The 23,071-nt window shown below is 43.5% G+C and overlaps 1 protein-coding gene across 3 annotated transcripts in view; it reads left to right on the plus strand.

The window, feature by feature from the left end:
- The first annotated feature begins 8,312 nt into the window (after positions 1 to 8,312).
- The window catches only part of LOC123018074, a 25,886-nt gene continuing 11,127 nt past the window's right edge, over positions 8,313 to 23,071 (plus strand). For all 3 annotated transcript variants that reach the window (XM_044419841.1, XM_044419842.1, XM_044419843.1), the window contains exons 1-5: positions 8,313 to 9,513; positions 12,581 to 12,710; positions 14,297 to 14,421; positions 17,042 to 17,132; positions 22,125 to 22,204. In XM_044419841.1, the coding sequence (XP_044275776.1) occupies positions 9,446 to 9,513; positions 12,581 to 12,710; positions 14,297 to 14,421; positions 17,042 to 17,132; positions 22,125 to 22,204 (494 nt within the window). In that variant the 5' untranslated portion in view covers positions 8,313 to 9,445. The remainder of the gene's footprint in view (positions 9,514 to 12,580; positions 12,711 to 14,296; positions 14,422 to 17,041; positions 17,133 to 22,124; positions 22,205 to 23,071) is intronic.

The raw sequence follows: 23,071 nt of genomic DNA on the forward strand, positions 1-23,071 counted from the left end.
GCAGCTGGTCCTTGGAGGCAGCAGTGGCAGCCCTGCCCAACCGTTCTTTGAGAGACCCCTTTATTGGGGGCTGTGAGTGCTACATCACTTGTCCTGCACCCCCTAAATTACCCGCTGACTTCAGTCTCCAGTGCTGAAGTAAGATTCAACTGGCAATGCAGCTGGCTTCTGAACATGGAATGCAGGTTTATAATCCTAGCAAATGCAAGCAGTCCTGGTTTAAAAGCTACGGAACTGGTGGATCCTCAGAGGGAATCCATCTGACTCAGGATTCAGAGATATGTCATGCTGATTTCCCAGGAGTGACCTAGGCTGTGCCTCCACACTGACCAATAAATAGTTGTAACCTTGACTGCACACGGATACACAACCACCCTATGATCGATCTGTGCGGGGTGGTATTTGCAGTGGAAAATGGCCCATACGCTTCATGCACTGGGATGGGATTGGCACACACAACAGTTCTGCTGTGATGATGGCTTCCTTGTGGTTTCACGTCTGTTTTCAGTTATTGTGCATTCCACTGCCTGCTCTTAGAGGCTTGATATGCCCTGAATCCTTTTCTGCTGCCTCCTGCTGCGATGCTAGCAGTCAGGATCAAGAACTCAGCTTGCCCTGGGTGCCCCTTCACCCGACAGCTTTCTTCTCCACCTTGCCTACTATAGCTCCCGCAGCCCGATAGCTGGGCTCCCTGCAAGCACTGAGGTTGGCTCCACTTTGGTGTCTGCTCGGACATCTAATCATCTCTGCCCAGGAGGTGGATTGCAGCAAGCCCTGTGGGTATCTCGCCCCACCAGGCTGACGCTGTGCTTGTGTGCACTGGCGGCCTTGTCAGACAGAGGCTCTGCCTGCCTGCCTGCCTGCCTGCCTGCCTGCCTGCCTGAAGTCAGCAACCTAGTTGACATTTGACAGCATTAAAAGGGCTCTTTCCATCTTGTCTTCAGTACTTCAAAAACGTTATTTGGAAAGGGCAATTATCACAGGACCTATGTTGGGGTGCAGGAGAATAAGACAGGCCTTTACAATGCAGCAAACTGCTACAGGGATGTTTTAGGCAGCAAGCTGTAAACAGATGTAGACAGATAATGAAGTCCGAATGGTAGAGGGGGATATTTTGTAAAGACGTTGGCCCCGGTCAGTCATGTGCTGGTGATCAGGCAAGTACAGGTGCTCACCAGGACAGTCCCCGCAGCCACACCACCAAGAACAGTTCAAAATCACAAGCAGCTCTGTTAATCCATATTAATAAACCATTTCTGGGAGTCTTCACCTGCTAGGAGCAGCGTTTTTGTAAAAAACGTATGCCTTCATTGACCATTTGAGACCAAGCTACTTCGAAACACTTCCATGACAGCAAGAAACAGTATGTTGTGGTGATGACTGTTCATCCCCCACCGGGTCTCGTGAGGGAAGAGAGGTTGCAGAGGACGGCTGGGCCCCTGCTAATTCTGAACTGCTGCTTGTTCCCTTCTGCAGGCCCCGGCCCTACTGAGCCTTTGGCCCCAGCGTGGGTGGTGGATGGGCATTTGGAGTGCCCCTTCAAGCAGCAAAATGCCTTGGCCCAGTCCCTGTCTACCCATTTCACACAGCTAGTGCAGGGAGCCCTCTGTGCTGTGTGACCTGATTGAGGTAACTCTAGAGGTTCATACCAGACATTCAAAAACCCTTTGTCTGCATGTGTTGAAAAACCAGATTCACATGCCCCTGCTGCAGAAATCCTCAGAAGGGGAGCTGGAGCTCACACGGAGCACCCCAGAACACCCAGGAAGGCTAGGCTGAGCCCTCGGGGAGAAGGTCACAAGGCGCATCACCAGATGTGGTGGAGGACTGAGGCCCGGAAGGGGGGCCTGCCTGACCCCTGGCCCCTCACGAGCATGGTCGCCTTGATAGGCAGGCCAGAAGGCTGCTTGAGAAGGAGGAGGGCTCCTCAATAATAAAGGATTCCTCATGAGTAGGACTTTTGCTGGAGTGAACTGTAGCTGAGACCCGGCTGGGTCCGAGAAGCTTAGTCTCCATTTGGTTGGTCCTGGAATATTATTGCTGGAATAATAAGCTGCAGCACCTTGTGTCTTGTTGCTTGACCTTTCTTTTTGGTCGAACCTCAGCGTAACTGATGCTTGGGCTCCAGTCTGACTCTGTTTTTGCACTGTGCATAGTATTTGACTGATCACCTGTGCTTTAACCTTGGCTGTGCCTCTGACCTCTCTTCTGGAAACCACCCAGTTGCCTGGCAATGCTGTACTTGCCCATTTGTCTCTTTAACCGACTTGTCTACAGGATTCATCCCTGTCTAGTTTTGCATGGAGACTTACACAGCTATAGCCGGGCACAAGGAAGAATACACCTTTCAAACACCTTTGGTGATTATTTCTTTGTTTTGTTTTTCAAGAAAGCTTTAGATGTTTCCTTCCTCCTGCATGTCTTTTTCAAAGTCTATGTTGCTACCAAGATGAACCAGGCACTCAAAGGAGGTATTGGTGGCTCCAGATGGCTGGACCACACGTTAGAAGGTCATCAGTTGCCAGTTACCCTGGGACTGAAGAGCAAGAAAGGAGGGACACATGGCCCTCGGCACCAGCAGGGGGCCAAGGACCAGTGGCAGACGGCATCCCTGGAAGACCTTCATGGCAAAGGGGAAACCAGAGTAGAAGTAGCAGCAGGGAGCTTTCCTTGACCTTCTGCGCCAGAAAGAAGAGTTGGTTGCAACTGACAGTTGTCTGTGACTGCAGATATGAAAATAAGCACGCTGTAGCCATAGTGATTGTCCATGGAGCCAAGAGCTGCTGGGAGGTTGCTCCCTTCACCTTCTAGCTTGGCCCTGTCCATCAGACAGAAGGAGCAGCTGTCGGGCATTTACTTCCCTCACTCCCTGCTAGGAAGAACCCTGGGGAAAAGGAGGGACTTTTGACCAGAAGATTAAGAATTGCAAATGCATATGTGTAGGAGTGCATTTTAGGGATATTTGAGGGTGTTATTACCTGTTGCTTATAAGCTGCTTTGAGAAACACTGGATTGAATAGTGGAGAACAAAACTTCAAAATCAAGACAAAGTCAGTGCTTATATGCTACCTTTTGAATGAATACTCGAGGCATTGCAGTCCTAGACATATCTACTCAAAGGTATATTGAGTTCAATGGGTAAGAGTACACAGGACTGCAACTTTTAAAAAGCAACAGCACCAGAGATAGCTCAAGGATGGTACTCCGCGAACATTCATTGGAATAAAATCAGCTCTCTCGCCTGTCCAAAGGTAAACAGCAACTGAGCTGGGCAGACCCACCTGGGCCGGTTGCTCCACCTACTAGGTACCATAGCATCTTGTGCTCTCCATATTAAGGTTGTGTGTGAGAGATCCAAAGCCAGACCCTCAGAAGAGGAACAAAACTCCTCTTTGAATGTATGTCTTGAGATATCCTGGTTTCAGGCTATTTAGGGTCTGAAAGGCCAAAACCTAGCCCAAGATGCTGGTAGTACCATTTGCCAGTGAATGGTAAACCCAGGCAAGGGAGCTGAGCATATCTGACTAGTGATGTATTGCTTTGTAGCACAGCTTTCTATTCTTCCACACTGTGATGACTGGTATTTAATTGCTAAGAAGCAAGTTGCCAGAACCAGTGTTGCAACTTCAGACTGGACCTTGGGGGCAAAGTCCATAGCTCTGCAGCCCAGTCTTCCCATAACCACCTAGAGAGTGGTACGTGAGGAAACTATCAGAAACAAACTCAATTTTATTCCTATACTTATGCTTGCACTGTGATTTAGGTGAGTTGAAAATACGAAACGGTGCATGCTTTTAAAACCAGGATTGAAAAACAGCTTTGTTAACATATCAGGAAATTAGAAGCAGTTTTAAAGCAAGGAAAGTAGGAGCAGGGTGGGGAAAAGAATCTTCACAACTGAAGTCATACATTTGGTTATCCAAAGAAAACCTCTAAAAGGCCATTATGTTCAAGATTTAAAATGACCTAGCTGCACTTCTGGTCAGAGGGTTCAAACGGCAAAAATCACATTCCCTGCAACGGACATCCTTAACGAGATGAGAGACTTCAGTGTGGTCCATCAGCAGACTGAATGTGCTGGCTAGTTTAGGTGTTGTATTGCTGCTATCCTAAATCACACTTTGTCTAGAAGTAAGACCTAGTGAACTTGGCAGAGCTTTCTTCTCAGTAGACATGCGTGGGACTGTGCTATGGCCTGCATGTCCCCTTTCTCTGTAAAAAGGGAATCATCACGATCATCTTCTTAGAAGTTATCACAACCTTCTGAAACCGCTCGAAACTACCACCTTGATACGTGCAGGAATCAATCATAAAAGTATCATGATGACCATAACTCTATCAGTTATTGTCTCTTTTAGGGAGTGGTAAGGGGATGCAGGTGGCACAGTGGTTCAAACTGCTGTGCTGCTGGGCTGGTTGATCGAAAGGTCGCCGGTTCGAATCTGCACAATCTGGTTCATTGCTCCTTCCCAGCTCCTGCCAACCTTGCAGTTCGAAAGCATGCAAATGCGAGTAGATAAAAAGGTGCCACTTCGGTGGGAAGGTAACAGTGCTGCCCTTTGGTGTTAAGTCATGCCGGCCACATGACCACGGAGACTGTCTGCGGACAAACGCTGGCTCCCTCGGCCAGGAAACGGAGATGAGCACCGCCCCCGAGAGTCAGGCATGACTGGACTTAATGACAAGGGGAAACCTTTACCTTTACCTTTAATGTTTCTCTTAACGAATATGTTCAAGGAGGATAGTGTCCTGTTTCCTAGTAAACATAGGAGGGGATGGATGCTGAAAGCAATTCCACCAGATGAGTTGGCACTTCCTAAAACCCGACCCCACAGTCTTGTTTTTTTCAAATGCTTCTGCTAATAAACTTGTACCTCATGCATACAATGCATGGTCTGTCACACCCAATTATGCTCATCACTTCACACTGCCTTGGCACTGTAGTGTACACTACTAATATAACTTTGGCAGTGGACAAACAAGCAGCATGCACATCTCCTTTTGACAGTTCAGTAGGGTTGCTGCTCCAGTAACAGACTGAATTCTCAATGATGGATTATGTTTCTGTGCCACTTTATCCAAAATGGTCCAAGAGGCCTGTGGGTGAAAAATTTCTAAGACACCTCAATGTAGTATTCAGTAGTACACTGTTTTTCACAGTAACCCCTCAATCATATTCCCACCTAACAACCTTTTTCTACCCCAGTAAGTGCTTGTATGATCAAATGCTCCTCCATACAAAATAATAATTTAAAAACTGCATGGAAAAAAGCACACCTAGCCTTCTCCCCAACACATTCAGTTTCTGTGCATAGAGAGGGTGTATCAAAGAACACTGAAATAATAGAAACTACAACCAGTAATTTTAGTTGTCGTAGATAATTGAAACAAATAAGTCATCCAGCCTGGATCTTCCATAACTTTGCTCTGCATTTTGCCCCGCGCTATGTTCCTTGTGAGAAGCAAATTGACAATAGAAATAATTATCAAGGGAAAGGAATATAAACAGTACCAATAGGCATGAAGGCCAATAATTTCCCAACCTTTCTGTTTTCTCCATGGATTCATACATAAAACATGAGGGGTCTTCAAAAAGTTTCTGCATTTTTTAAACTCTATTAAGAATTTTTTTTAAAAATCACATTGCTTTTCTACATAGTTACCTTCCCTTATGATGCATTTTCCCCAGTGCCATACCAACTTTTTAATGCCATCAGTAAAAAAATATATAAAACGTATTTATAAAATATAAAAGTGCAGAAACTTTTTGAAGATCCCTTGTATGTAGCTCCTTGTTGTATCATTGACTATACTGCAGGTTGGAATGCCAACTGTGTGTGTATTAGTGGTGTGGCATGTACATTCAGACTGGCTTGCAGGTAGATAACACCTGTGAACGCTCTGCGGTAGAGACGTACAGGAGAGCAGCTGAGTCTGAGACGTGTGCCTATCTCAGCCCTGCAGTTGTGGGTATTATGGGAGATGGCAAATGTGAGTAGGGTGTCATTGCACCAGGCTGGCTGGGGGGCTGAGCCAAGAACACCTTGCTCTCTTCTTCTCCTTCACCATTTCCCACGGTCAGCATGCCCACCTCCTAAGGCAAGGGTGAATAATTCCAGCTTGCAGGCCTACATTAGCTCACAGGGCTCTCTAATGCAGACGGCTGGTGGACCTTTCCTGGTGGACCGCCGGCTTTTAAAATATTGCCCCCTTAGCATTGCCCCGCTGTTGCATTAAGAAGACACCCTCTTAGCGATATGCGCAGGAGCTTTGACAATGTCTGAATGGCTGCAAGTGGAGGACAGTCTTAACCTGACACTGAAAAGATGGCAATAGCTGCCCCTGGCATCTTCAGTGGGAAGATCATTCCACGCTGAGGGACTCCTGCAATGGTTGTTAAAGCCCCAAGCAGTCAGCTGGGATTTACCAATCTGGTGGTGAATAGGGTCTGATTGTCTGGCTGCAGGTTGATTCTTGGTGGGGGGATAGCCGCACTCGTTGAGGTCAGAGAAACAAGCCAGTTGGATGGAGCAGGAATGGCTCACCAGCCTTGCACAAATGTAGACTCCCTCCCTGCGCCTACACATACCTTACTTCTGGGTGTGCATGGCTTGTGGCCTAAGGCCCTAGTCATTGTGCACATACCTAATTCCTGGTTTGCTTGCACTTGTATGGAGCAGCTGCATAGCACTGTGCTCGATTTCTGTGCATCACAATCAGTTGGACTGTAGCCTGATCTAGTATGTAAGGGCACAGTCCTATACGTGTTTAGACAAAAAAAAAGTGTCGTACAACTTCCAGCACTCTGTATATCCTGAAGTACCCAACAGATGGCAATATTGTGTAAGGAATGCTTTCCTATCTTCTTTTTCATGCTCCAATGTAAAATTTAGCACTTAATTTAGGGTGATTGATGCTCAGTAAATGCCTGCCTTCAAATCTCACCTCTGCCATGAGGCATCCATAGCTGAGCCGCTCTCTCTCAGACTCGAACTTCCCAAATTCCCCCAACACAGGCAAGATTAATACTTACAGCAACTTCCCCCAACTTGGCACTTACAGATTCCATTGTGAGATTTAAAACTCCTTGAGACAGGATTTGAGTAGGTACAAGCAGTTTATTCCATACAAAAAGCGTTTGCGAAGGCTGGCTCAATGCCTCAGTAGTCTGAGAAACAAAGAGCAATCTTTTACTGTTTACAAGAGATTTTATACATTCCTTTCCCCGATGCTCAACACTTCGCCATTGGCTGGTTACTAAGAAGTCACCATCTTCCCCATCTGCTTATATCATACTACTCCTTATATGTTCCCCCCTCCCGCTCATACATCCCATGTTCATGCTAATGAGCCTATTATCTGTGAGAGGTGTGTCATTTACTATTGATAAACTTATTATGCATGCGCAGTACCTTCTAAGAGGTCAACAGGCCGAAGTGGCCTTGAAAATTCTTACTTGATGCCAAAATGTTTCTTAAATCTTGTGGGGAGGATGAGATCATGAGAACAGGCCTTTCGCCAGGCTCGTTATCGCGGGTTGTAAAGTAATCCATTGTCTGCTCTCCTCCACTGAAGGTGACAGTTTTACCACTGTCCCCTAATTTTACCCCTTCTGGTATTTTTTGGAACTTTTTATATAAGAAACATTATTACGCTTAGAACAACCATTTACATGTTTTGATTCTCAGGCTTTTTTGCCCTAGGAGACTTCAATGATCCTGCCCTGTTCCTGTTTTTCACCCTTAACACTTAGTAACAGTAACATTTCATTTCTCACACCATCATCCCCAGCCCAGCGGGCAGTGGGCGCAGTTCCTGAGAATCATAGGAGGTGTACTCACTCACTTGGAGGGTACCATGGTGAAGGTGGCCACCTTACAAGTTTTTTCTAAGCCCGTGATGGCGAACCTTTTAGAGACCTAGTGCCCAAACCGCAACCCAAAACCCACCTATTTATTGCAAAGTGCCAACACTGCAATGAAACCTGAATACTGAGGTTTTAGTTTAGGAAAAGCAACTCCCAGCCAGTCCAAGCAAATATTGGCAGTGCATTGACCGGCCATGTGAAAGCTTGGACGAGTCGCGGCTAATAAGTTGTGGCTTGTGACACCATCGCCTGGCGCCACTACTTTCTGAGCATGCGCATGGCCCCTATGTGCACTGCTATCCAATGCTCGGCTGCTGGGGTGATGCTGGGGCGACTTGGCTCGCGTGCCGACAGAGAGGACTCTGCGTGCCTGCTGTGGCATGTGTGCCACAGGTTTGCCACCACTGTTCTAAGCATTATAACCAGATAATGCATGTGATACATTTTTGCACACTTGAAATGCCACTATATAAATGTTGTTTTTTGCTATTTATTTTTAAACAGATTACATTTGTATAAACGGCCTGTCTCATAACTGAAATTCTCTTGGATGACCTACAGAGATTAAAACTACAAAAATCAGTACAATAAAATCAGAAATCACTCTTAAAACAAAACAAGAAACTTTGCCACAAATCCTTTTAAAACTGAGAAAGGAGAAATAATAGCCAGAGAGCTAAGAGACACTAAGAGCATAAATCTATGAACTTTTTACCTGCTGGCAGTTGTAAGACTCTTTTTTGTATAAACAAACGAACAAACTAACTAACGGTTTACAATTTTAATTTAAAAATTCCCGGGGAAACCCAAAAGTCGTTGTTTGTATTCCCTGGGGCTTGAAGCAGCGAAGTACAAAGTAACGAGGTTGTAGCAAAGGTCCATTCTTTTGCTCCTAAATTGCCCTTCAAGTGTGAGCCGAAATTTTAGGTTATTCTCGCCCCATGAACCCTGGTCATCAGAGGTAACCAGTGGCAACATGATGCATGTTTCGTTATCAGCAGAACGTCTGAAAAATTCTTCAGCCTAAAGAGCTTAGCCTTTTGCAAAAGGGTGCAAGTCTATGCACGTTCATATATTTAAAAAGCCTACAACTCCCAGCATTCCTTAGTCATTTATTTGTGGGTGGGAAGTTGTAGGGCTTTCAAAAAACCATGCATAGGACCACACCTTCAGGGGTTTCGTAGCTTCCTGGCCAGATGTTTACACAGAAGTAACCCCTGCCATGCTTATTTTCGCGTGGGTGTGAGCGGGTACAGGATTACAGCTTGCAACCCTAAGGGGCCACTGAAAGTCTCCCCGCGTGCGCAGGCACTGGACATCTTAACTGAGCCAAGCTCTTCTTCAGCAAACGGAGCCGCCGCTTCCTCTTCCTGCCCTACGGCGGCCCTCTTTTCCCGCCTGCGAGGAAGTGCAATGCAAAGCCTGGCTTGCTGCCGCCCTAGCCGGACCCCGCTTCCATCAGGCTGTGCTTAACCGCCGCGGGGAGGAGCGGCCAGGAGTGGAGGACGCGGCCTCAGGCCTCGCTCCTTCCTTCCCAGCAGGAGTTGGCTGGACTCGGCGCGGGACTTGAGCGATCCCATGAGTCGGGAGCAATCATGGCACCCCTTGCAGGAGCGGAGGTCGCTGCGGGGCTTGCAGCCCGAGAGGTGAGTTTGCAGATCCCCGGCGCGGCTGCTCATGGCCGATGATCGTTTTGTAGGAGTCCGTTGACTGAAGCATGACCCTGCAGCGCGTGGGAAGTGTGCTAGGATCCCTCCCGCTTCAGGGGACCCACTGCCCATTTAAGTGGGTTTTCGCTTTGAAGCTACTTCGTCTTTTTTCAGAGGGTAATCATGTTGTATTACTTTGGACCACTTGGTGTACTTAAAGCGAAATCTTGTATAAGTTTACTGAAAAGCGAGTGTGCGCAGGGGATTGCCACTCTTGACTATGTATTTTGAAAGTTTAAGGTAGCAGGACTTAGCCAGCCATCTCTGATGGGCATAAAATAGTCTTTCGCAAAAGTGAGGTATATTTAACTTTTTCGATTTATATCCTGCCTTTTTTCTTAAACTCAGAGGGCTTACCTTTTTCTACTCCTGCTTTCAGTCTTATCCTCACAAGAACCCCGTAAGGTAGGTTGGGCTGAGTCTGTGACTTGTCCAAAGTCAGCCAATTGGCCCCATTCATCCTTGATCATTTTCTCTTTGTCAAATATTTCCAGAGGGAATAAGATAGTTTCAATATACTCCGGATGATTTTAGTCTGAGTTTGACTCCTGCTTTATATATCGTGGCATTTGCATATTTGCATCTATCCGAACAGCTTTTGCACCTGGTTGCTGAATTGAATGCTGGAGGCTTTGGAGTGGCATCCAAAATTGTACATTCTGAGGATGACCCGTTTTTTCACATTTTGAGAAGAGTTATCTCTCTCAGGAAAAATAAGTAGGTGAAATGAGCTGGACTGTTACAGGAACCAGCCCTGTTTTCTCGCTAGTTTACATAAGGATGCTGTTCAGTCAACTTGATCGAGTTACCCCAAGTTGGTCCATTTTTTTTTTTTTTTGTTTAGGTTTGGCTGAATGCAATTCACTTGCTTGCTCCCACAGTGCAAGGAAGGACTCACAACAGCAGAGCACACAGTTAATAAAGGAGTGATACTGCTGTGTGAAACTCCCTTCTTAGTGGTTGCATTTTCCATTCCTGTATTGCTCTCAATTGAACTCTGTTACAGTATCCACCTTGTATTAAAAAACCTGTAAATTAGTCTTCTTGCCTGCATGATTAGTGACAAAAGAAAACTTAAAATAGATGAGCAGTGTGTGCTTTGTGCGGTAAGTTGTGCAAATAAGATACCTGACAAATTCACATGAAATGCAGAACTTAATTCTAATTTTTGATGTAGACTTCACTGATGCAAAGCTTGAACTTAATTTGCACAAACTATGCTAGTATATAATTGTCTCCTAACAAGGAAATATAGCATGTTTGTTTTACATGAAGACCTATTTGGAAAACAGATGTGCAGTACCCTGACATAGGGAAAGCTTCCAAAGTGCACATGGGGTTCTAAGTGCAAGTTTCTTTTCTTTCTGACCATCATAGTAACATATGAAAAGATGGAGTTGAGTCAGAAATTGCTAGTTTTAGGATGGATAAAAATAAATGAAATGCTTTTTGAGGAAAAATCTACCTAAAGATAGTTTTGTATTTAGGATATGTTATATAATCCAAAAGTTACTCATTATAGAATAAGGGTGGGTTCTTAATTATGTAGCATGAGACTCTATACTTATGCAATGTTTAAATTTTTTGTTAAATGAATTCCATTAATGCATTCACAATGTCATGCCCTTCCAGAGGTTTCTGTAAAATTATTGGGCAGATTTTCTGTTTAGAAGCCATTATCACAGGTGCTTGGTTTTACAGTTCTCAAAACTGTGAATTTGTGTCTGCAGAGATCACATGCCTCTTCACAGTAAAAATGTATATTTTACATACAGAGTTGAGCAAAAGACCTTAATCCATGGGTCCTCAAACTGTGGGCCGGATATAGCCCACCGTGCTTATTTATCCGACCTGGCTCAGAGCTTTTGGACTTGCTCGGAGACCGTTTTCTGGCGTACTCAGTGGGGAGATGGCCGTGATTGAGGTCGCACTCATGCAGGGAAGACGGGTGCTGTCGCGGTCGTGCTTGCAGGGGAGATGGTTGCAATCGTGCTTGGGGGCAGGGGAGATGGCTGCGGTTGCGCTTGTGCAGGGAAGACGGGCGTGATTGCAGTCATGCTCTGCGGGGGGGGGGAGATGGCTACCATCACGCCCATCTCCCCTGCGCAAGCGCGATCACGTCCGTCTTCCTCCCCCAGCACGATCGCGCCCGTCTCCCCCCCCCCCAGCATGATCATGGACATTTTAGCCATGTCCCTTGAATATGGACATGCTCTTCCCCACCTCATCTTGGGCTTCTGCTGCAGCCCGAGCAAGCGGAGCAAACATTTTAAAATTATTTTTTAAATTTTTAATTAATTTTAATTTTAATTAATTTTTAATGTGCAGTGTGCATAGCAATTGGTTCATATTTTTTCAAACTATAGTCCAGCCACCCAACAGTTTGAGGGACAGTGAACTGGCCCCCTGTTCAAAAAGTTTGAGGACCCCGGCCTTAATCCCATTGGTCTTTTGCAAATCTGTGTGCACAGACTCTACCCCTTACCTCTTAAGTGCTAAGTTTAAAAAAAAATCAATGAATACAAGAAGATTGTTGAGAGTGGAATAGATCTGTGCAAGAAGCTAAGTGTGAGAAGGGAAGGTCAAGCAGTGAAAATGAAAGTGAAACCTTTTGAGCAGACTACCAAGCAAGTCTTTGGATCTTTTTGTATATGGCCTGAGGTTTATATTTTTCTCTGGAGGAGAAAACCTATAATGGCAGCAAGCCTTAAAAGAAGCTTGCTTAGGAATATTTTAATGAAATTCCTATACCTACGAGTAAGGCAAGCACGCTTGCAAAACCAGTCTTACTGACTAGTGATTTAAATTGTGATTTAAATCAATTTAAATCAAATCCACACTAGCTGGGAGTATTAGACAAGCTTTCTGCCAGCCCATCGTAGCTTCTTCCCATGGCTTAGTGTGACATGTGAACATGGCCAGACTGTGTAGTGTCCCTCATTACCTTGCCCTGCATTGCTGTTCTGCAGTCTTCTGACTTACCATTAATGCTTACTGTTTCCAGTTTAGACAGCGAGGACAGCCAGACGAATAGGCATAAGCCCACCTACTTGGAGCCATGGATTGTGAACCTTCTGCTAGAATATGACAAGACTGAAACCAGAGAAGATGGTCAACTTGGGCATGTCTTAAAGGTGGGAGCATTTGACTTTATTTTTAAAATACTGTCCTCTGGTGGGAAATTACTACTCTTTACCATTGTTCTAGCAAGCGCTAATTAAGTGGTCTAAGTTAGCTTACAGTGCTGCAGTGTCAATACTGCAAGTATTTGTGTGCAGTCGGATCCTACCCAATATTTCTTTAGAACTATATTTTCTCATATACTAATAAATAAAATATAATTGCTTGCCTACCTGACTAATCTGAAATGGATACGATTAATTAGATAAGAGTTCTTTAATTAGGGGACAATATACAATGGTACTTTGGCTCACAAACTTAATCTGTTCCAGGACTGGTTGAGGCCCAAACTGGTCATGAGCCAAGTAAAATTTCCCCATAAGGTTCAATGTAAATAAGGTTAATCCGTTCAGTAACTATTTTTTTAATCAGAAAAATGTGAAGCAAAGTGAGAAAGAACAGCAAAGATCGCAGCCATCTCCCCCCCTACCCTGAGCACAAGCGCCCCCTTCCCCCCAGCATGACTGCGATTGCGCCCGTCATCTCGGCGTGCTGTGCGGGGGGTGGGGGGGAGAGACAGCGCAAAAGCGGGTGCGCTGCGAGGGGGAAGACAGGCGTGATTGTCCTGCAGGGTAGAGATGGCTGAGATTGCGGTTGTGCTTGTGCAGGAGAGACGGGCGTAATCTCGGCCATCTCCCCCCCCCCCCCCCCCCCCCCCCCCCAAAATCGGGGCCCTCCCCCCCCTGGGGGGGGGGGGGAGATGGCCGCGATTGCAGTTGTCACCCAATGCGGAGTTCGTGGCCTGAGTCAAAATTTTTATGAAATTTCTGTTTGTGACCTGATTTGGTTGTGAACCGAGACGTTTGTGAGCCGAGGTACCACTGTACATGTCAAACTTGTTTGGTTCCCCCCCTTGTTTTGCCTCAATTTGACTTAAAATCCAATCTGTTTTCTTTTTTCTTAGAAAACCCTATAATTTCCAGCATGACCCAGCAGCCTAGCTAGGCTGATAACTGTAGAACTTCTGTCTAAATATCATAGCATTGTGCATTCAAACGGGAAACTGTGTGTCCAGAGTCTGACTGTAACGTTCAAACCAAGAAGCAGTGATAAATCTCAAATGTTCCTGTAGAAATGAAAATCACAAGTATAGCAAAGCCCAGGGTAGCTGGTGGGGAATGTTAACATACAGCATCTCCAAACTGAAGGTTCTTCAAATGCACACAAATTGTAGGCAGCTCTTTTGGCCTGATAGGGGCAAAAAATGGCAAAATATAGCTATGCCTTTATTAAGACACCTCAAATGTTAAAAATGAATGAGCATACTTTTAAATTATTCAAGCTCTATTATAAGTCAAACAACGAAGTTGAGCATTACGAAAAATATCCTGAAGTCTGGCATTTGTAGCAGTTTTAAGATGGTGTTCAGGAGGTGTTACACAGACTTAATTATATTACACTGTGCTATTAGCACCTGTGCTTGCATTTTAACACTGTACTGAAGTTTGAATTGGATACTCTGAACTAGTTTGGTTTTTGTTTCCTCTATTTGTAGGGGATGCCTAACCTTATTTCTGGTCTTTCCCCTCATTTTTACTAGGTTTTGAATGAGGCAAGGGCTGTAAACCACAACAAGCATGGCCCAGCAGCTGTAATGTACATTGCTGATGGAAGTCACTATATCCAAGTGCTTGTTACACCCAAAGCTGCTGAGATGACAAAATTGTAAGTTTTAAACTTTGCTTTGGGTTCTTGGGGGAGGTAAGAGGTTCTAGGGCTGCATTCTTGCCAGAAAATCATCAGTTTGATTGAGGGAAATTAGTGTTTGGGTAGACAATGGTAATGATTCCAGAAACATTGGTGTTCCCAAGGCCCACTTCATTCTTGTTTTTTCTACAATACTGCAGAAATTATACATTGCCTAGGCACAAAGGGGTAAACTGTATTTTCAATAAGAAAATCCCTGATCTAAAAAAATGATGATGATGTTGTATAAAAGTTACAGTATTTATTTGCTGAATTTGTTTTATTTATTGCTGACTTATCTTTGAATCTTCCACTGGATCTTATCACTTACCTTAAGCAGAAGGAATGGGGTTCTGACTTAAAATCCAGCAATGGGCTGAGTGAGCCCATATACAGGTCATATTCATTTTGATTGGTGCATTATGTTTACAGTGTATTAGGTTACAGGATTACACTTCTGTACATTTACTTTCAAAGTTTATTTATTTATTTAGACAACTTATATGCCACCCAATCCCATGAGCCTCGGGGCGGCTTACAATCATTAAAATCTCATATAAAATGAAAAAAATTAATCAAATAAATAAAATACATAAAATAAAATAGTGGAAACAGCCTGGTCAAAGTTGCCATTTTTCTGAGAGTAGGTAGGTTCTAAAGCATCTTTTTCTGCAAATACTATTTTGATGTTCTTAACATATTCATATTTAGAAATGTATCTACTAAGACCATAAGGTAGAAGAGCTATCTTTCATAGTCCTCTTTGGAAGAGCTTCTAGAACCATCTTTCTTCTAAGAATAACTCCTTAAGGGAGTTGATTAAACTTGTGGCAAAAGTTTATTTCAAGGTCCTCAGCAAAAGAGTGCTTCAAGAACCTGTCATCTAACAGGATGGCTATTTAAAGCTGCCGCAGGATGCTCTTTCTGGCCTATTGGTTGCCTTACAAATGCCTCAAAATGTTTTCATAATTGTGGCTCACCACAACATTGAATAAAAGAAAAGGAATCAAGAGGGATGTATTCTGCTCTCCATATAAGAACTAATGCCTGTTTAGTTTGGTATTCTGTGCCTATAGAGACCAGCCAGTTGCCCATGTGCAATACCATCTCTCATTTGTGTTTCCCAATAAGTAGTAATCAGAGATGCTCTAGAACAGTGATGGCGAACCTTTTACAGACCGAGTGCCCAAACTGCAACCCAAAACTCATTTATCTCAAAGTGCCAACACTGCAATCAAGCCTGTTTACTGAGGTTTTAGTTTAAAAAAACAACTCACAGTCAGTCCAAGCGAATATATATATATATATATATATATATATATATATATATCCTTGGCAGCGCACTGACCAGCCATGCGAAAGCTCGGATGAGTTGCGGCTAATGAGTTGCAGCTCGTGACATCATCGCCTGGCACCACCACTCCTTTCTGAGCATGCGCATGGCCCCTATGTTTGCTGTAATCCAGTGCTCGGCTGCTGGGGCAATGCTGGAGTGACTTGGCTCGCGTGCCATCTGAGAGGGCTCTGCATGCCCGCTGTGGCTCGTGTGCCATAGGTTCGCCACCCCTGCTCCAGAAGGAACATGTAGTCATCACAACTAATAGCCATTGATAAAATTATTCTCCACGAATCTATTTAATCCCTTTCTAAACTTGTTCAAGTTAGTTGCCATGAGCACAACTTGTGGTAGTACATTCCATTGTTTAATTATATGCTGTGTGAAGAAGTACTTCTTTTATCAGTCCTGAATCTCCTTCCATTGAGTTTCATTGGATGACCTTAAGTTACAGTGGTGTGAGGGTGAAAACTGCTCCCTATTCACCTTTTCCATGCCATGCATAATTTCATAAACTTCTACCATGTCCTTCCTTATTTTCTGGCTTTATAAGCTAAAAATTGCCAAATGCTGCAACTCTTAAAAAGGAGTTGCTCCAGCCTCTTGCCTATTCGGCGTACTCTTTTCTGCACCTTTCCCAGCTCTACAATATCTTTTTTGAGGCATGACTGCAAAACTCTACACTGTATTCCAGGTTTCATTGTGCCATGGATGTGGGCAAAGGTATTATGATCCAGGCAGTTTTATATTTTATTCCTTTTTTAATGATCCCTGATACGGAATTGACTTTTTCAGAGCGACTACACACTTGCAGTAACCTAGTTGAGATGGCATAAGAGCCTGCAGTGGATTAATTTACCTGTGGGAAATGTAGCCTTGCAGTTCATGCCCATGAGTGCAATTTTTGCATGACTTTCCATGGCTTGTCAGGTCATGTGAACCAGGTCGTAGGGTTTGTTTGAAATTAAACAATGCTCAGATAACCCTAACACAAGCTATGTTATTTAAAGTAAAATGAATATATTCTCAAGCATACAATTGCTATCACCAGTAATACTGGTTTTATTGTTGGGGGGGGGGATAATGAAAGCTGAGATGCTCAGCATTCTGAAGAAGTTAATCTTCTCGAATGCTACACTAATCTTGCCTCTTGCAGACATTGTGACAGATTACCTGAGATACTACATCTTTTTGTTGACCACCAGCTCTGTATGTTTGAAGACTGCTTTACCCATGCATTTTTCCCCTTTGTCTCTCTCTTAGTTCTCTACCACAGTCTGGGTTTTCCAGCATTGTTGGCCAGTTCATAGTCCTGCAGAACTATAGAGTGTGTTTCAAAGGTGCAGCTAAAGTGGTAAGACACAAAATGTTCTTGGTGTGTGACTGCAAATGCATTCTGTTGCTCCTGTAATACTTTTTTGTAGTTTTGGTTTTATAAGATTCTGATATCTACTGTAGGACTGTACCTCTAAGTAATCAGGCTAAAAAAGAGCTGTGGAAAGAGGGAGGAACTGATAAATCCCTTTTCTAGACTAGCTGATAACACTGGGAAATGTTGAAATGCTGGCGGACATTGAGAAGTGCCAGTTCAACAATTAAAATTGATAAGATTGCATGGTGGGGGTAAATATTGTGTGTCATTCCCCTTGCCTCCCACCCCCCAATCTCAGTACACTTTTGCTTCCATATTTTTTCCTGTTTAGGCATGCTTTTCATTGCAACTTGGCAAATTCCCGCCTATGGAATGCGCTCCCCAGAGAGGTCTGCCTGACACCGTCGTTATTTGTTTTTCGGCACCAGGCTAAGACCTTTTTATTCCAACAATATTTTAATAACTTTTAATATTAGCTTTATTTGTTTTAATCTGCAGCCAGGGTGGATCTGGAATTTTATTAGTATCATGTTTTATATTATTATTTTTATTTATTTATGTAAGCCGTCCTGAGGCTCTGTGAATGTGATAAGAATATTATAAAGATAGACAATCCTTTCCATAAGAATATGGTACAAATTTGGAATAAGTCAATCTTGCCATTATATCCAATTACAGAATTAGAAGCATTCCTAGTAAATTTGAGAGAAAGATTGAAGAAAATATTGAAGAATTAAACAAATTATTAAACTTGGTTAGAGAAAGTGAATAATAAGGAAAAAATAAAGGCAATCTAGAAGGGGAAAATACATTGATTTAACGTGATTCAATTAGAACATTGGACTAAAGATTGGTTAAAGAAAAATGGTGGATGCAATGATTATACTAAATTTGAAGATAAAATAGCAGAGAAGGAAAAACAAGACAGAATGCAGATGAAAGGGATAGCAAGCAAAATTTACAGAACATTATTAGAAGACCGGGATCAACATGTTCCTTTTAAAATAGCATGGGAAAGAGATTTAAAAAGAAATATTAGTAATGAAGAATGGAAAATATGTGGGATAAGAGAATATTAAAATGTTTGTCAGTTAGAATAAGGGAACATTTTTAGAAGCTAGTATGGAAATGGGACCTAACCTCAGTAAAATTGAATAATATCCCAAATTGAGTTAGAAATATCCCAAATAAACAAATAAAATAGATAGTAAATAGTCTAATTTATGTTGGAGATGCGGTTGGGGAGTGGGTTCATATTTTCAAATGTGCTGGGAATGTGAATATATAATGAAAGTTTTGAAAGAGGTTTTTAAAGAAAGTAGTAAAATACTGAGTTTACATAATTGAATTAAATCCTGGAGTTGCACTATTGTCGATATTTGATAGAGAACAATGGAGATGGAATATTAAAGAATTAGTAATTATAACAGCTGCAAGATTAATTATAGTAAAGAATCGGAAAGTAAAACATTATCAATTGAGTGAAAGGTATAGAGAAGTTTGGAATATAGCTGTTACTGATAAGTTGTGATATTAAAATGAAAAAGGCTATGTAATAAATAAGAATAATTTTGACAGTGTTTGGGGACCATTTATTGAGTATGCATTAATAAAAGGGAAAGGTTTTGAACCTTCACAAGGTTCGTTGCAATTTTGGAAAGGGGATGGAGCCTCTTGAAGGAGTAAATGGCTTAGCATGAATCCAGTGGTCCTTGTGCTGGGAAACACGTTTTATTATGTTTTAATATAATTTCAATTATGTGTTTTTAGTTGAATGTTTTATTTTAAAATTTAATGAAAAGACTGCACTTGTAATTGACTGAATGATAATAAAATTTATGAATAAATTTGTGCAGTTTTTTAAGGTTGAGGAAAAGGTGGCAAATCAGTGAGGGCTCCTCCAAAGCATGGGTGTTGGCATTGTGACATCGTCACTGGTGGCAATATCATCATCTTCATCGGGTGATTCTAGGGTAATCCCAGTGCTAGAGCTGGAGCAACTGGACATGTAAGGGTAGCAGAGGAGACATGGGGAATTACAGGCTGGTTAGTCTTACATCCATTCTGAGGAAGACAATGGAAAGGCTCATAATAGCAAGAGATATAGTAACCCTAGACAGGGAAGGGAGGTTGGCGGCCATGCAACAAGGCTTGCACAAAAACAGGTCCTGCCAGATGAACCTTGTGAAATTCTATGACAAGGTTTCAAAGTGGCTAGAAGGAGGGGATGTTGTAGATGTGGTTTACGTGGATTTTAGCAAGGCCTTTGACAAAGTGCCATATGATATCCTGGTTGAGGAGTTTTGGGATAGGCTGATTCACTGTCCAATGGATTAGGACATGGCAGACCGAAAGCAGAGGGTAACCATTAGTGGGGAATCACTAGGATGGTGACCAGTGATGAGTGGGGTCCCCCAGGGCTCTGTCCTGGGTTCAATCCTGTTCAGTCTTTTCATCAATGACCTGGAAGGGGGGGGTGACACGTTTGCTGATCAAATTCGCAGATGATACTAAAATGGGGATGGTGACCACAACTGGGGAGCAGGTACTTTGGATCTAAAAGGATCTGCACAGATTATGAAAGTGGGCTGGGGAAAACAGGATGGCATTCAATGAGGATAAGTGCAAGGTCTTACACTTGGGGCATAGGAATGGGTGTCATAAGTACAGGTTAGGGAACAAGTGGCTGGAGAGCAGCACTTGTGAAAGGGACCTCGGGGTGCTGGTTGATTGCAGGCTAAACATGAGCCAGCCGTGTGATGTGGCGGTCAAGAGGGTGAACATCATCCTTGGTTGCATAGCCAGAAGCATGGCTTCTAGTTCGAGGGAGATGTTACTGCAACTCTGTTTGGCTCTGGGACGTCCACAGCTCGAGTATTGTGTTCAGTTCTGGGCTCCTCATTACAAGAGGGATAATAAGGTTGGAATGGGTGCAGTGAAGGGCCAAAAGGATGGTGGTTGGTTGCTGGATAAGTCATATGAGGAGAGACCGAGAGAACTGCTGCAGTGCCACACAGCAGTCCTCTTCTCCACTGGTCCCCAGGTCTCCTCACCAGTCCCAGTCCTGGGGTGCAGAGGGCCCTGGCCTTGAGCCAGATCACAAAGAGTGGCAGGGAGTTTTGCTATTCTTGCAGAGTGACTTGCTTTGCAGAAATGGCAAAACTTCCCGTCCTATTTGAACGAGATGGCAACCCATTGTGGATTGTCAGGGTGGCTTGTTAGTGAAAAATAAGTCACCCTGCAGTCAAATGGTCTGGCTAGTTACCCATGATGAGGTGTCATGTCATAAGAATTCAGTCTGAAATAATCCACAATGACAACTGAGCATGACTTACTATGTCATGTGAACCAGGTCAATGATATATCAACTGGAAGCGCCTGAGGTAGAGGGAGCATACTTTTTTGTGCAAGAGAAATTTAGCCCAGTCATCTATCCTTAATCACTTTTTATAGGAAAAAAAAAGTCAGAAATGTCGCTGCTCATCAATGGGACAGGGTTTTTTTTTTTGGTGGGGGGGTACTTAAAATACAAGCTATACAGATTGCAGATGATGAGTTTCATTTCAGAAGAGCCATTTTCTGTTTTGCTACACTTGAGAAGAAAGTCTCTTCTAAGGGGATACCTGCTACAACATACTACTGTATTGTCTGAAAACAAAGTATGTCTTGCTTCAGAAATACTGGCTTTAAATAAAGGATAAAAATTTAAAAGAGTAATTGATTAACCAGCAAGACTTGTACAACACAATCAATTTAAAATTTGCTGAATTGGGTTGTGTTTGTTTACAGAAATGGCCTTTATTTTATGTGTGGTAATACAGATGCATGGGGAGAATGGAAGTCCTTGGCTAGTTTTAGCCCCATGAAGCCCCAGGAAGAAGCAGTGGTTAGAAGCACATGAATTTGTGGTGGCTTCAGTCAGCTTCCAAGCGATGGCTCATGTGCTATTTGTGCACTTAGATGGTGTTATTTGTTCTGCTCAGGAGATGTGCTAGTATCACAGGTAGTGTTTGGGGCTTGAATTTGATGGCTGTTCTAGATACAGAAAGTTCTTCAGCAGAAACTTTGGGTCAGACTGCATATTATGAGAATTACTATGGAGTAGGTTCAGGAAGCCCTGCTTTGGATCAGTACCACAGCACACCATGAGGGGAAGAGTAGACAGCTCCCTAAGCCCTCTGCTTCTCAAGACAGGGCCTCTGTTCATTGCATTGAGCCAGAGCTGTGTGGGCCCGGAAGAGCGAGGAGGCATGTGAAGGTTTTCCCTCCCAATTAACGTGAGCTGGTAAATCTCTCATTGCCCCCCTCCCCCCAACAACACTGCTTAGGTTAAGAAATATTAATGGATCCAGAGTTGCCTCCCTTCCAACCACCATTATCTCTGCCTTTCCTGAGGGAGAGTTCTTGGAGGACTGGCCTTACAAATTAGGTAGAGTGTTAATTGGGGCATAAAAGGACAACAGAGTACTGCTTATTTACAGTTTTCATGGCTAGGGAGTAGGAGAGGAACTTGTGGGATTTCTGCCTTGGGGAGCCTCAGCTATTGAGCAATGTATGCATGTTATTTTCTGCCAAAATGACATGACCATTTGGTGAGGGGGGGCATTTACTACTATATCCCAGGCAGCAAAATATTCTGCACTAGCCCTTCTTAGGCCCCATTTTTACCTCAGTGCTCACATTGCAGGTGGAACAGAGCCTCTGCCCCACAGCCTTTTGTGGCAGGCTCCTTAGCTTTTATGTTGGCCCCTTCAGGGCCTCCTTATGGGGAAGGATATGCATAATGTGGCAACAATTAAAAGAAGTCAGGAATGGGACACACGGATTCCTTCATAGGTCCTACTGTTTTTCCCCGTGACAGTTTGAGTGCCATTGCCACCAGTGTGGGAATCACTTAGTTGTTTTGTTCTTGGGGGGATCTTCTTCTCCCACCGAGTTGTTGTCCAGGCCCAACAAACTGAATTATGTTTTCAGGAGGATTGTGAATTCTACCTCACACTTGAATGTTTCCGTGTGATGCCCATGAAGAGGCAGAAAACAAGACCGAAGGACTGGTGAGATGTATAACTTTTCTGAACTTGTTAAGAGGAAAACCTAGAGGACTTTTGAATGAATTTACATACATTTGCATAGTTAAACCAGGAAAGGGGATCTGAGCAGAATTAATTCATTGTTGCTTTAATTCTTCCCAGCCATACTGCTTCTTATAGCATGGTGAAATAGCTTGCTTTAATTATCTTGAGCCTGGCTCTAACTGAAGTAAAGCTGGAAAATTGCAACCTGCAGGACCAATGTATAAGATCTGAAATTCCCAGTATCAATGTTAGCTGTTTATGATATAGTGATGTGGTACCTGAAGTTTTATGAATATGATACATTCAGAGGGGAATATCTGCAGTGATCAATGTGGAGGCTTATATATTGTGTTTTATACTGATAGTTCCAGAGTCTGAAGCTAGAAATGTAGGTAAATCATGGAATAATAAAAATATATTTGGTATAATATGTATTTGCATATTTGAAGAGTTTGGATTTCCCCTCCAAGCTTTTTTATGTTGAGAGAGTGCAAAATAGTGTCCATTCAGTTTTTGTTGTTAGTCGCGAAGTCGTGTCCAACTCATCGCGGCCCCAGGGACAACACTCCTCCACCATCTCCTGGAGTCTACCTAAGCTCACACCAACTGCCTCAGTGACTCCATCCAGCCCCCTCATCCTCTGCCGTCCCCTTCTTCTTTTGCCATCTATTGTTCCCAGCATTAGACTCTTCTCCAGGGAGTCCTTCCTTCTCATTAGGTGGCCAAAGTATTTGAATTTCATCTTCAGTATCTGGCCTTCTAAAGAGCTGTCAGGGTTGATCTCCCCTAGGACTGACCGGTTTGATTGCCTTGTGGTCCAAGGGACTCCTGCGAGTCCCTTGGACC

The sequence above is a fragment of the Varanus komodoensis genome, unplaced genomic scaffold, assembly GCF_004798865.1.
Source record: "Varanus komodoensis strain SLA01 unplaced genomic scaffold, ASM479886v1 scaffold109, whole genome shotgun sequence".
NCBI classification, from domain to species: domain Eukaryota; kingdom Metazoa; phylum Chordata; class Lepidosauria; order Squamata; family Varanidae; genus Varanus; species Varanus komodoensis.